The following is a 14,858-nucleotide window of genomic DNA, read 5'->3' as shown; positions in this document are numbered from 1 at the left end:
CAAGACTTACAATTATCAAAATATTTCGATGGACATTTGATAAATCTTTGTATACCTTCACAAAAAATTAAATTCCTGGAGATAAGGTGCTGGGTCACAGTCTGCATATATTTAAATTTGTTGTCACGTTTTTCTTTTTTTTTTTTTTTTTTTGGTGGTATTGGGGGTTGAACTCAGGGCCTCATGCTTGCTGAACAGGTGTTCTACCACTTGAGCCACACCCTAGTCCCTCAGTTTGCATATATTTAAATAGACAAAACATAAAGTGCCCCCCAGAAAGATTCTATCAAGTGTATTTCCAGAACATCTTTCTTGCGATCTCACAGCTGGGGAGTAATTTTAAGTTTATGAATGCATTCATCAAATACATATGATGGCTTACCATAAGGATATTTGCCACACACAGACTCTTTTCCAGAATCCACACCCACACCTATTCTTGGACAAACCCCAAATGTTGCCAAGTTCCTGACACCTGCCTCAGCTGTTCACTGGAAAACTAATACAGCAACCCATTGCAAATGTGAGACTTTCCACTCCAGCCTTCCCCAAAGTAGTCCCTGCTAACCAGTCAGAGTCTCCTGTCCTCCTTCTGCTTCTGTGGCAGGAGCAGCTATGGCCTGGAGTTTCCGTGGGAGAGTCCAGCTGGGGGGACTGCTCCTCTCTCTCCTTGGCTGGGTGTGCTCGTGTGTCACCACCGTCCTGCCCCAGTGGAAGACTCTCAATCTGGACCTGAATGAAATGGAGATCTGGATCATGGGGCTCTGGGAGGCCTGTGTGAGTCAGGAAGAAGTTGGCACTGTGTGCAAGTCCTTTGAGTCCTTCTTGTCTCTGCCCCAGGAGCTCCAGGTATCCCGTATCCTCATGGTAGTCTCCCATGGGCTGGGGCTGCTGGGACTTCTCCTCTCCGGCTGTGGGTCTGAATGCTTCCAATTCCACAGGATTAGATGGATACTTAAGAAGCAGCTGTGCCTCCTAGGAGGGACTTTGGAGGCATCAGCTTCTGCCACTACGCTCCTTCCAGTCTCCTGGATGGCCTATGCTACAATCAGAGACTTGTGGGATACCACTCTTCCTGATATTGTGCCACGATGGGAGTTTGGAGATGCCCTCTACCTGGGTTGGGCTGCTGGGATTTTCCTGGGTCTTGGTGGGTTACTCCTCATCTGCTCTGCCTGCCTGGGAACAGAAGACATGCCCAGTCCCTGGAGGACTGATCCCACAGCCTCACCATCCTGTACTCCAATGGAGGAATTTGATGGCACCTTTTACCTCGCATCAAGACCTACCAACCTAGCCATCTAGAACTGGTTTTTATTGAGGAATCTCTGCAACAAAGGAATGTCAGTAGAATTATTTTTCTTTCTTACCCTTCATCACTTTGTTCATATGATTTTGGGGAGAATGTTCACTATAGCATTTGTCAAGGAATTGAGTATTTTGGTGATCTTTACTTCAGAATGAAAAATCAGGGCACAGTGGCAAACAAACATGTCTAGATCATTTGAGATTTGATTTATATAAAAATGCTTTCAAACTCATAGAATTAATTAGTGTGCCTGATCATTTTATTACTAAGGAAAATACATTATAGAAATGTGTCTACCAAACAAGAGGTCATAAACGTAGAGCCAGAACAGTTGATGATGGTGCCTTGGCAAAGTGAAGAGTTATTGACTCAGAATGTCACCTTAGGATAGGCCCTTTCCTTGGGTGTGCAGTCTGAAAGGGAACTTCACAATTGATCTTTACTGTTTGGTAGGTTCTTAGCACCCCAGAGGGAACGTCTACTCTTGTTTCTGCTACATTATAAGACTGGGAGTGATCTGCTGTCTTCTGGATGAAGGTAATGGTCATTTGTGCACTCACAAATTAGGAAGACCAACCCTCCTAGTTTGCCCAGGACTTTGTTCTTTCGCTGCTAAAATTAGCAAAGTGCCAGGTACACTGGGACAAACCGGTTACCTTGGGGTGACTGGGCCCATTACTAACCAATGTGGGTGGGCATGCTGCTCATGAACCTATCTACTCCAATCACCCTGCATAGTCACCCTGCTCCCCTCACTACCATCTGTCCCCCACTCCCATAACCAGTAAAGGAAAGGTCACCAATGCGCCTGCCATCAATTCCCACAGAAAAACTAAAGGTGATGATTCTCCCAGTGTCCCCAGATAGGCTCAGAGGCATGCTGGATTCCTTACAGAACTGGGGAGATGCTCTCTTCCCCACCCGAGAGCTGTGCTTTGTGAGCTCAGCTCAGAGGCTGCCTGACGCTTCTCAACTCTCAATGGTCCCTGCATCATGAGATAGCCCCTGCTCAAGCAAGAATACTCATACATCAACACAAGAATAAACAGATTTGCCAAGGCAACCCAGGCCAGCACCCTCCTTAGAAAAGTACCATTTCTCTAAGATTTCCATTTCAGTCTCCTCAGCTGCAATGTCATCTTCAGCGACCTTTACCTTCCTACCCAGAGCAGGTTTCTCTGGGAGTCACAATTTCCCTGAAAAGGGCCTTTTTCTGTTATGTCTGTTTATTCATGTACATCCACTTGACATATTTAAATCCAAATATATCTCTGAGAACAAAGGAACAGTCTTATTTGACACTTATTCTGGCCTTCTCTGGTAAATCAGAAAACTGCTTCTAATGACTGGTTTTTTTCAGCCACCCCTTCTCAAAGGCTCAAAGATCTGTGGGCCAAGTTTCTTCCTTTTTCAGAGAGATATATTTATTAGTCTCATTATTTATTGTATTTCAATATGTTTTGTGTGCACACAACTCACTCTTCCACCACACTGTAAGATCCTTGAAGAATCAGATCTCATATTCAATTTCCAAAATGTAAGAATCACCAAAAAAGTTTTTCATAGACTGCCATATATGTAACAAGTTATAAATTAGCTTTCTTTTTAATCTTTATTACTGTTGTACTGAGGGTAGGAGGTACATTGTGACATTTACCAAAGTTCTTACAATATATTATAGTTGAATTCAACCCCTTCTGTGGGCCCAGTTTCAATGAGGGGTGAAACCCAAATACTCATGCCTTTTCTTTTTTTGTGGTACTGGGGTTTGAACTCAGGGCCTACACCTTCAGCCACTCCATCAACCTTTTTTTTTATGATGGGTTTTTTTCAAGATGGAGTCTCACAAACTATTTGCCCAGGCTGGCTTCGAATTGTAATACTCCTGATCTCTGCCTCTTGAGTAGCTAGGATTAGGTGTAAGCCACCAACGCCAGCCCCATGTATTTTCTTATTACTACATTGTCTGCAAGAAGCAACTATCACTCATCCATCTGGTCATTTATTCTTTTATTTAACAAATACTTACTGAACATTTACCTTGTCCCAGGTTCTGTGCTGGGAATGGAGGATAAAGTGGTAAGTGAGACATTTATTTCTGCTCCTCACTCAAGCAAATAAAGGGCACAGCTATTTATGCAAAATCACTTAAATAAATGTAAATTCTGACTTTTCCAATATTTCAAGATCATGCAATAGGAGGAATTTGACCTAGTAGTCAGGGAGTCATGGCTGGTGCCCTAAGGAAGTGGTACCTGTTAAAAGGAAAAGGGTGGAAAGCAGTTTTAGATAAGGACGGAAGAAAAAAAGGCACAAGGTGAGGCTGGTGAAATAGGTAGAAGCCAGACCTTGGAGTGCCCTGGAGGGCATGGAAAGGAATACAGTCATCTCTATTCTTAGGACCACAAGAAGCCAACCATGTGGCCTGGGAGCAGAAACTGCCCCAGTTGACTGCGGCAGTGATGTGTACCCCATTTCTAACAGCCTGTCCCTGTGTGGTTTCCCTATCACACAGCTGGGTAGGGTTTAAGAGCTTTCACATCACTTTTACATACCTCAATAGTTTCATCTAACTTATCTTGAAATGTTCACGTCAGGAGAGCAGATATGACTATATTTGTGTTGTTAACAGGGAAACAGATTCAGGGAACTTAGGCAATTCATGGCAATAATTAGCTAGGACTTGAACCCAACGTTCTGATGCTATGGCTGTCTTTCCTCCCCTCATCCTTCATGGCATCGGCTGACTAAATCTACTAGACCGAAGGAAAAACTAGCACTGACACAGTAGGAAAAGCCAAAGACCAACAAAGAATGCCTCCTTTGTGCTTATGTTTAGGTCAAATCAAGGTCTTCGTTGACAGGTGGCTCACCTGCTCCTGCTGGGGCCATCATTTGCAGGTGCTGATGGCATTTTTTCATCAGCATCAGATTACAGCTTCCTCTGCAAAGAAATGGACACAAACTAAAGACTTATAAGGAAAATATTCTGCCTTCCCAACTCTCCTTCTGAAGGAAACAAAGGCATGTTTTTTTTATGGGTATGGAGCAGGGACTGGGGCTCCCTGAGTAGCCGATAGTATGTCGTCTTCAGTAGTGTGTGATCTGCATTCTGGTGAAAATGTACTTTTCAGAGAGTGTGAGGAGAAGCTAGTCACCTAAAAATGCCATCATTTTTATCTACCTGGTGTGAAAAATTAAAACAGAATTAAACCTCTAACACGGACTTTCCTCATATAGATTGTTTTGGGGAGGAAGAGGCTTGAACTTGGGGTCTCGCACTTGTTAGGCAAGTGCTCTCCCATTTCAGCCATACCCCCAGCCCTTTTTTGCTTTTAGTTTTTCAGATAGCATATCATGCTTTTACTCTGGCCAGCCTCAGATCATGATCCTCCTACCACTACTTCCCAAGTAGCTGGGATCATAGATATACATCACCACACCTGGTATTTCATATAGATTTGTAGCAAATTATTTTAATGTTGAAAACATTTCCTTGTGTTTGCACATGGAAAGATGTGTAGTCATATATACTAGAATAAAGGGACATGAATCAATCTGTATTTTCAAGTTAAAAGCTTTTATTTATCATGTACAAAACAATGTAAGAAAATAACTCAGGGACTCACGAAATTAGATGCAGTTAGAATTTTTTTTGACAGTACTGGTGTCTGAACTCAGGGCCCCACGCTTGCTAGGCAGGCACTCTACCACTTCAGCCATTCTGGTGCAATTAGAATATGATGCAGTTCCGCACTGTCTTCTTCACCAGCCTGTCCTTTGACGTGAAAATCTCACCATTACAAAAGGCATTCCAGAAGGTCCCTATTAAAATATTCACCTGTTACACTTCTAAGCCTGAGACCAGCTCCAAGGAAAACACTCTAAGGAAAATGATGTGGCTAAGATAATTGTGGGATGGGAGGGAAACAGAAAGGGGGTCATAGGCTTCTTGCCATGGGTGTGTGTGATATTACCAGGGTTAGGACAATTAAAAACTCGTTAGGAAAACATTCGTTTGCAGGCACTGGCCTGTAATAGGGAGCTGAAAGGAGCTGGCCTTCACTTTCCATCTACTGACTGGTGGATTTGTCTCAATCCAGTCATTTTTTCTCAGGACCCCATCAATCAGATTTGGAATAGACTTTTCAGTTGTCTACAATTTTGAATAAAGCCTCAAAGCCATGTGTCAAGGGTGATATGTGTCAAAGCTGGCCCCAGGAATGAAGCCTAGTATGAAGCATATACCATCCTGCCCCACAGAGCTGCTGCAGAAACTCGAGGGCCCACTCCTACTGCCCCCAGGGTGGAGCTCAAGACAGCTCTTCGGAACATCCTGACTTGCAGAGGACTAGAAATGGGTATTTGAGCACCATGGAGCAGCCTGAAGGCAGGAAGGCTGGCTGGAGCCAACAGCTGCAGCACCTGCACTTCTGCCTTTAACTGGGGTGAGATGGTGAGCATTCCATAGCCACTGGACCTGGAGGAAAACAGTCTTGGTAACATTGTCCCAGAGCACCACAAAAGTATAAAGACTAGAGCAGAGAGGGACACTGTGAGGTCAGGTAGAAAACCCAAAAGCCATGAGGGAGTGGAGTATGGGGGCTTTCTACAGAATTTTCTGTGAGCCCACAAAGTGTCTCATACAAGACCTACTCATTGCATTCCTTTTTTTTTAAATCTCAGTGGTACTGGGGTTTGAACTCAGGACCTCACATGTGCTAAGAAGGCACTCTACTACTTGAGCCACTCCGCCAGCCCTTTTTTGTGTTGGATATTTTTGAGATAAGGTTTCAATAACTTATTTGCCTGGGCTGGCTTCAAACCTTGATTCTCCCGCTCTCTACCTCCTGAGTTGCTAGGACTAAGGTGTTGAGCCACTGGCACCTGACTACTCATTGCATTCTTACCATAAGGCAAAACATTGAATCAGGAGATCATTACAGTTTAAAAAGTAAAAAAAAAAGTCCTTTGCCTTTTCCCCCCATAAACTCTCCTCTCCCTGGTGGCTTTAGGGAAACCAAATTGGGGATGAGAAGAAGGACTAGCTAAGAGTGAAGGAAGTCCTATGGCTCCTTCCTTACTGCTGGTACCTTCAGGGTGAGGCATGGACTAAGGACATGGGTAAGAGAGAACTTCGAGTGTAGACTGGTTCAGACTCTATAATACATGGAAATAATTCTGCTTTCATACTCATACATGACAATAAAGCTGTGAGATATCTTTGAGATGCTGTAAAGGGGCAGAGAAGGGAAATACAAAAGATCATATTGAAGGCAGGAGGGAATACAAAAATAAAGCTGTTGACATCATATCCCATGAAGTTCAGGTCATTCAGTAAAATGATTAAAGAAAAATATAACTATAACAGGACTGGAATCAGTATGTATCTGCTCTGAGCCCTTCAGTAACACTCTCCTGCAGTCAGGCTGACTAGTATGAACACCCCCATTTATGAGCAACTATAACCCTGAACACCTACATCATGCCCCAATTATTTAGGCAAAATGCCCTGTGCAGGTCAAGACAACCTTTAAATTCTTCCCCATGATGAATTTCCCTGTGAGAACAGTATCCAGAGCTCTACTTTACACTGAGTCATTCCTACATCTATGCACACCTTTAATCCTTAAAACACAACTACAGGGTAAATACATTCCTGTTTGATATGCCAGGAGAACAAGCCCAGCCAGTACTTGAACTGAGATGCGTCAGACTCTAATGTCACTATACTTTCTATGGAAGTGTATCTTATAAGAGACATTGATTCAGAAGTGACTTATAAATCAGGAGAGATCTATAGAATTGCTTAATTCATGAATGAGCTGTTTATTCATTAAGCAGATAGTCAAGGTAACTTCATGGTCCAGTGTGGTAATGCTCGCCTGTCATCTCAGCTACTTGAGAGGTTGAAGCAGGAGGATTTTTTGAGCTCAGGAGATCAGGGCTAGCTTGGGCAGCAGAGCAAGACCTAGTGTAGAGTGGGGGAAAAAAAAGTTTATGAATGACCATACTATCTCTGGTCATCACTAGGGATTCTAAATATTAATTGGTAAGATTAACTTCAGCAGGCACTGACACCTCTAGACCACTATCAGGACTCTAGATAGAAAACTGGCCATCCCTGGATACTATGAATACCAGGACCAGCACATATTTCATTTTCAAAGCTCACTACTGGCTTCTCCTGGGTACAAATTTTGTGCCCGCTTATCAATACCAAGTCATTTAAAATCTATAGACAGTTTCTATCTCATAGTTGTACTCAGTCAATATTTCTGTTCAATGCTTATTATCACCATTTCTGGCCCTAACGGTATAGCAGGGAAAATTCAGGCTTATTTTGAAAAAGGAAGAGACTAGGTCTCTCCTGTTGGCCATACTTGCTCCTTGAACTGATCTATTCACCTGCTTATCAATGGCCAATCAGCTAACACAACAAGGTAGTTGAGGGTCATTATAACCAGCCATCAACCTAGTAAGCAATGCAGCTATCAACTGTGCTGTAAGGAAGGCTTAGAAACGTCACTAAAATGCCTCTTAAACTGCTTCCATTCTGACAGACTTGTAGATTAATGTGTAGTTTATTATTCAACAACTTAAAAATATAATGTGGAGAGCTGTTTACAGGCTCAGGAAAAGGTAATAATGTAATGAGTGAAGTAGCTCACAAGTTGAAGTGGTAAAATAAATCTTAAGGAACTGATGTATTTATAGTAACTTTAGAAAGGTTAATTTACAGAAAGTGATAGTTTCCTATATCTCTATCAAAGTCAAATTTAGCATGAAAAACATGCAGAAGATAAATAAAAATTATGAAACCTGCAAGCTCTCACTGAAGGAGATGCACACCTTTTATAAAACCACAGACTTCAGAGTGTTGATGACAATATAAAAGTCACTTTCTTTAGGTACAAAGATTCTATGAAGAATTACCTGTGATGCTTTTTAAACATAAAAGCATCAAGGTCCCTGATTAAACCCAAGTCAGTATCTGCAGGGTCAAGGCCTGGCAGCTGTGTTTTTTAAAGTGACACAGCTGACTGCACTGGCAGCCAAAATTAAGAACCACTGCAGAGTTGTGGATTAAAAAAGGAGGAAATTTACAAGAGAAAAATAAACAAAGTAAACTGTGGTTCTTTGAAATGACTAATTAATAAACCCCCTGAAGATAGTAACCAAAAAGAAAAGTGAGAAGATAGAAGTCACTCAGTATCAGTAGTGAAAAGGAGACATCATTACAAATCCTAGTCAGTAAAAACAAAAACAAAAACAAAAACAAACTCCACAAGATGCCAAAGTTCCTGTCAATAATTTTTTTTTTTTGACAGTATTAGGGTTTGAACTCAGGGCCTTGTGTGGGCCACTTGAGCCATGCCCCCAGCCTGTCAATAAAATTTTAATTTTAGATGACATGGAAAGATTTTAATAACTGTCCAAAATAAATGCCAGAGGAAATAATAAAAAAAAATCTAAATCTCAATATAAATGAAAGAAACTGAATCTATACTTAGAAGCATTCCTACAAAACACACAAATAATGACAACAATTTTAGGCAGAGATGGCTTCAATGATGAATTCTCTCAAACACTATGGGAGTAAGAACTCTGTTTTATCCAAACTCTTGCAGAACATAGAAGATGAGAGATCATTTACCAATTCAATAAGACAAAAATAACTTGATGCCAAAATCATGACAAACACATTACAAGAAAATAAAATCGAAGTCCAATCTCTCTCATGAACACACATGCAGAAATACTAAAGAAAATTCCACCCATTCATTAAAAAGTCGGGATCAAATTCAGTTTACTCTTACAATGTGTGAGTGGTTTAAAATATGAAATCTTACAAGGAGCAATGGGTCATGCTTATAATCCCAGCCATTTGGGAAGTAGACACTGGGAATATCTTGGTTCCAGGCCAGCATAAGCAAAAAGTTGGTGTGATCCTATCTCAACAAAAAAGCTGGGTGTGGCAGCAATGTACCTGTCACCCAGCTACGTGGGAGGCATAAGTCAGGGCTGGCCTGGACAAACAAATGAGACCCTAGCTGAAAAGTAAACTCAAATGGTAGAGCACCCGCCTAGCAAGGGCAAGGCCCTGAGTTTAAACTCCAGTACTGCCAAACAAACATAAATTCTCAGCAAGCTAGGATGGATCTTTATCTAGTAAGTGGAATTTACAACAATCCTACATTATACTTAATGGTGAAATACTGAAAAGTTTCCTTCCTGACGTTATGGAGTAAAGAGTCTCATTTTTCACCTTTTTAATTCGGCATTGTACCAACAATCCTAGTATGTATGAGTGATCAGGCAAGAAACAAATAAAATTTGAAAGACTCAACTTAAAAATAAAGACATAAAAAATCATCAGTAATAGATAACAATTGTTTATAGAGGAAATCTTAAAAAAAAATCCAGATGAACTATTAGAATAAGTTATTTGATCAAGGTTACTAAGATACAGGGTTGATATAAAATCATCAATTTATTTCTAGGTACCAGCTAGAAACAGTAAAGAATTACCATTTTTAAAGTGACATAACATTTACAACAGCCTGAAAAACATAAAAAACCTGGGAATGTATTTTTTGGAAGATGTGACTTTTATACTGAAATTAAGGTCTCAATGTATCAGACAAAGCCTGTAACTGTCCATTGGCAGATATCAACTGACACTAGCATATGTCTTTATCCCAAATTATCTAGTCACTGGAAACCTAACCAGAATTCCTGGGTTTGTGTGTGCTGGTGTGAAACTGAAGACTGGCCCTAACATTTACATGACATGTACATGGTTAAGACTAACCAAGGCAGAACGGAGTGTGATGGCACACACCTGCAAACCCAGCACTCACAAGGCTCAGGCTGGATGGTCTTGAGTTCAAGGTCAATCTGAGCTGAAGGGAGACCCTGTCTCAAAAAACCAAAAAACAACAATAAAAAGATTATCCAAGACAATCCTGAAGAAGTTCAAAAGTGGAGAATTTATGGCACTGGAAATCACAAATTATTATAAAGCTACACTAAGTTTGATACTGATACGGGTACACAAATTGTCTGGTGGAAAAGACAAATGTGTCGGGAAACAGGACACAGACACTTGATCTATGAGAAATGTAGTTGTACACAGCACTGAGAAAAGGAATGTTTTCAACAAATAGTGCTGGGTCAATCAGCTAAATGTGAAAGGAAAACAATAACATTTCTACAGGATAACATGAGATTTGGTAATTTCTTCAACAGGCAAAATAAGCACAAATCATGAAGAAAAAACTGGTAAACTGGATTACATTAATATCGATTTTTTTTTTTCAGTCAATAGGTACCAAAAGTTAAAAGTCATAGGCCAGGAAAAGATAGGTGCAATGCATATAACTGTCACCAGAAGATATAAAGAACTCACAGAAATCACTAAAGACAATATGTTATATTAAATAACAATAAATTATAGGCAAAGGAATTAAATATATTTTTCACAAAGAACAATGGGCCTGTATCACTCAGGAGGCTGAGGCAGGAGGATCAGGAGTTCGAAGCCAGCCTGGACTACAGAGGCAGGCCCTATGTCAAAAAAAAGAAAAAAGAAAAAGAAACAATGGCTGTTAACATGCAGGGAAATGCAAATTAAAGCCATGGGACATCATGGCACATCTGGCAGAATGGATAAGATTAAAAATACCAAACATATTGATGGGATATGAACAATTGGAAATCACACTGTTCAGGCAGCCTATCATGGTACACCCCGGCTCTCAATTCAGTCCTTGCTACTTGCTCATTAACTAATTTTACTGTTTTTAATCCACCTACATTTCTTCCTTGAAGTGTGTATGGTAAAAATGAATTTAATTGCCTCCTAGCTTTTTTTTTTGGGGGGGGGGGTGGTACTGGAGTTTGAACTCAGGGCCTCAACACTTGCTCAGCAGATGCTCTACCACTTGAGCCACTTCACCAGCCCCTCTCCTAGCTATTTGTTTCACTGTAGTTTGGGTGATACTAGGGTTTGAATTCAGGGCCCTGTGCTTGCTAGGCAGGCACTCTATTACTTGAGCTACACCTCCAGTCCATAAGTTCTTAAAGGAATTAACAAATCCAAATAAAATAGGATTGCAATTCCAGTTAACTATGGAAAATCTATATCCAGTCTCCAGGACATTTATGCTGTGGTGAAATATCCTACTCAAACTCTTGAATCATTTTAGGTAAGCACCACATGGGTTATTTCCTCCTCCTCATGCTCTCTTTCCCCTCATCCTCCCTTTTCCCAACCCTTTGAAAATCAAAACCAAGTACGCCTGTAATTCTAGTTACCTAGGACTCTAAGGCAGGAGAATAGCCCAGTTTGAGGACCACCTGGGCTACATACATAGAAAAACTGGGTCCTGAAAAATATAAGGCAAAACCATTCTTACTGTTTTCTTAAAGAAAAAAAGCAGTATGAGACCTTAGTTTGTGGAGTCCTGAAAAAATAAGGCCATCCCTAACTAAAGGCAGACAGCTACGTTGGAAAAAGAAATTAGTTCTCAGTACTCCCCCTGGTGACTGCTCATCTGTGTACGCCACAGACATCCATCCACAGTCCACCTGTGCCTTTCTTTGCCATGTGTGGTTTCCCAACAGCTGACAGGGAAATAACGTGGAGAAAGGATAAAGCAAAATCTTTTATAAGACTGCCAAAGACAGTCAAGTAGTTGTTAAAGGCACAGGCTATGAAGACAGACACACGGAGACAAACGACAGTTCCTACTGCCATCCCGGTCGTCACATGAAGTGAAATAATGTAAATGAAGCACTGTGTACATTATTCAGTAATTACAGGGATTAAGAAGTGAAAGAAAAAATAGGGTATATATCATTTAAACAAAATGGGTAAGAAAACTGCTCAACTTCCCTTGAAAGAAATCTCTGCAACAAGCTTTAAAATACAAAAGGACTCCAAAATACCTGAAGAGATGGCCTACCACTAACAGTCAAAATACAAGAAGCTCAGTTTTAAGAAAATCAATTTTTGCATTCTAAAACTTGACAAATTCCAAAGTGAATACATTTACATGCAATACCAGTGGCAAATGAATAAGATGTCAGTCACCACTGGGCGCTGCTCAGAACTCAAATGCTGACACCTCCATGCATATCAACTTTCTCAACCCTTAATCTGCCTTTTTCTTTTAACAGACAAACACTGAAACAAGACAAATGCTTACTTAGTCCATCCATTTCCAAAACAAAAAATATAGATTTTTTTTTTTTTTGGCAGTACTGGGGTTTGAACTCAGAGCCTCACACTTGCTAGGCAGGTGCTCTACCACTTGAGCCACTCCACCAGACTGAAAATATAGATTTAAATAAGGGCCACACTACACACCAAAGGTAAAACAAATCCTTTTATTGCACATTTATAAAATCTGCATAGTTGTATCAAGTGTTTTTCCCTCCCATGATTTCTCCATTAACCTTTAAAATTTGGTTAAAATGTTAATTCCCAATTAGGAGTCTTTAAAAATGGTTTTTTCCTCTCTCTATATATACACACACATATATATATATATATATATATATATAGATTTTATTTTCTTTTTACAAATCCACATCCCTTATTTCTTAAAATCAAAAAAAGGAAAAGGGAATCAAAATGTATTTGGCCAGAAGTAGCCTTAGACACCTGTTTTTGACAATTTTCAGATATCTGGAAAATTTTGCCTAAATGGTTAACGACTAAAACGCTATCGTTAGTCAAGCTTCACAATGCTATTCTGTTGAAAGTCCTCAGTACTTTCCTTTCTTTCACTCAGACTGACTGTGAGGTTTTCTGGTTTGTTTAGAGATCTAGAAGAGAAGAACGAAAGAGACTCAGCCTTCCTTTGACTTCTCAGCTTCTTACTGCTATGTGATCTTATGTTCCACCCACATGTAAAGGGCAGAGGTTCATCAACAAGTCATTTTATCATCGCCTGTCAAGAGCTAGGCTATGTTTCTATTACTAATCTCTAGTAGTTAAGAGTATTTAAATGTCACCTGCATTTGATAAAATCACTAAGAGCTATTCATCTGGTTCAGGTTCTGATGAATCACTTCTATTCTGCTGTCAAATATTTATGCCTGAAGGATAATTTAAAAAGTGGCAAAAGGCTTAGAAAAGCCCAAGCATAAGGAAGGTTCAAAGGCATTTCAGGTCTTCTGGCACAATTAAATACCTCAACACAATGCCCCCTGCCTTTTCTAGTAAATAACTTTCATGATTCTGTACTTAAAAAGTGCAATTTTATCTTTAATCCTCCTTTAAACGGCATGGATGGGGGTATGGATCTGAATCTTACTTGTTTACCTAATACCTCTCCCCAGGTGAATACCATAACAACAGACTGCTGTGCAACAGGTAGCAGAGACCAGGATCTTGAACACGAGGGGTTTAATTCACTGTCACAGTTGAGACTCCTTGAATTGACTCCATGACAGCTGCAAATCGGCTACAAAGGTCATAGGGAGAATTGGGACGAATAGTTGGAGGTTCTTTCAAGACGATAATTTCTGTAGAAGGATCTAGAAGCCTGGGTAGAAACTCCCCTAAGCACAGCTGCAGATTTTCTGTAGAGAAGGAGAGGGTTATATATACAGATAACTGGATCTCTGAGTAAGAACTGGTAAACCCACAACTAACTGGGAATGCCTTCAAACTGCCCATTACCCAACCTCAAAGATCAAACCATGATGATAGCTGGCTAACAACAAATGATGAGTCCCTTAGGCCAACCAGGAACAAAGACCTACTGGCCAAATACACCAAAGCTTGAGGACACTGCTTAAAGCTGATGTTAGTAGAGTAATGGTACATATTAATTGTATTGTAGATAGGGCTTCTAATCGATCATCCTTTTAAAATTTGAGAAAGTGGATATGATACTATGTACCATACCTATATTGGTGGTTTTTTTCCTACGCTTAAAATACACCACTGTACACCAGGTATTAAGTAAAGCTATATGACACACTTTGTCTAAATGAAGGCTGAAGACATTAAAAGGAAATACATAGCAACTGCCTATAGAATATCAATAAATACCATAAACTTGAACAGTTAAATATGTCACTGGACTAACTTTACATCAGTAAGAAACTAACAAAGAGGATTCATATCAGAATATACACCAACCTTCCAAGTGTATTGGACTGGCCTAAAAATATCTGGCTTCAGGCTCCCTCCCCAAGAAGATTTGATAAGCAAGAATATTCCATGTACTGATTTATTAATCTGGACATTATCACAATTAATAATATTCTTATGTTTTGCAACTTTGAGTCATAGGAAAATTTAGTTAAGGCACCATCAGGTAGTAATCATATTCTGCATAAACAGATTTTGACTTTTAAACTACAAAAGTGTTTTTTGTTTATTTCAGCAGATAAGAGAGTAATGGAAGTTGCAGTGTCTGTTCTCAAAAAGAACTTGCTGGGGTCGCCCATGGAAGTGCTGCAGCAGCCAGAGGAGGTGAGCAGAGGTTAAGAGTAGCAGAAGGGCTGGGAGAGTGGCTCAAGTGGTAGA

The 14,858-nt window shown here is 40.3% G+C and overlaps 2 protein-coding genes across 10 annotated transcripts in view; one reads left to right on the top strand and one right to left on the bottom strand.

The window, feature by feature from the left end:
* The first annotated feature begins 615 nt into the window (after positions 1–615).
* On the top strand, positions 616–1,305 carry Cldn25 (claudin 25). The gene has a single exon (XM_020183737.2). It carries the CDS (start codon positions 616–618, stop codon positions 1,303–1,305), a length of 690 nt encoding a protein of 229 aa, XP_020039326.2.
* An 11,384-nt stretch (positions 1,306–12,689) lies between these two features.
* Positions 12,690–14,858, bottom strand: part of Usp28 (ubiquitin specific peptidase 28) — a 62,712-nt gene continuing 60,543 nt past the window's right edge. For all 9 annotated transcript variants that reach the window (XM_020183740.2, XM_020183743.2, XM_020183745.2 and 6 more), the window contains one exon: positions 12,690–13,903. In XM_020183740.2, the coding sequence (XP_020039329.1) occupies positions 13,728–13,903 (176 nt within the window). In that variant the 3' untranslated portion in view covers positions 12,690–13,727. The remainder of the gene's footprint in view (positions 13,904–14,858) is intronic.

This window comes from Castor canadensis, chromosome 2, assembly GCF_047511655.1.
Source record: "Castor canadensis chromosome 2, mCasCan1.hap1v2, whole genome shotgun sequence".
Lineage (NCBI taxonomy): Eukaryota > Metazoa > Chordata > Mammalia > Rodentia > Castoridae > Castor > Castor canadensis.
The sequence above is the reverse complement of the archived record's forward strand: the minus strand, read 5'-3'. Positions and strand labels throughout refer to the sequence as shown.

Coding starts and splice junctions, on each gene's coding strand:
- Cldn25 (XM_020183737.2), top strand. CDS start 616: ATGGCCTGGAGTTTCCGTGGGAGAGTCCAGCTGGGGGGACTGCTCCTC.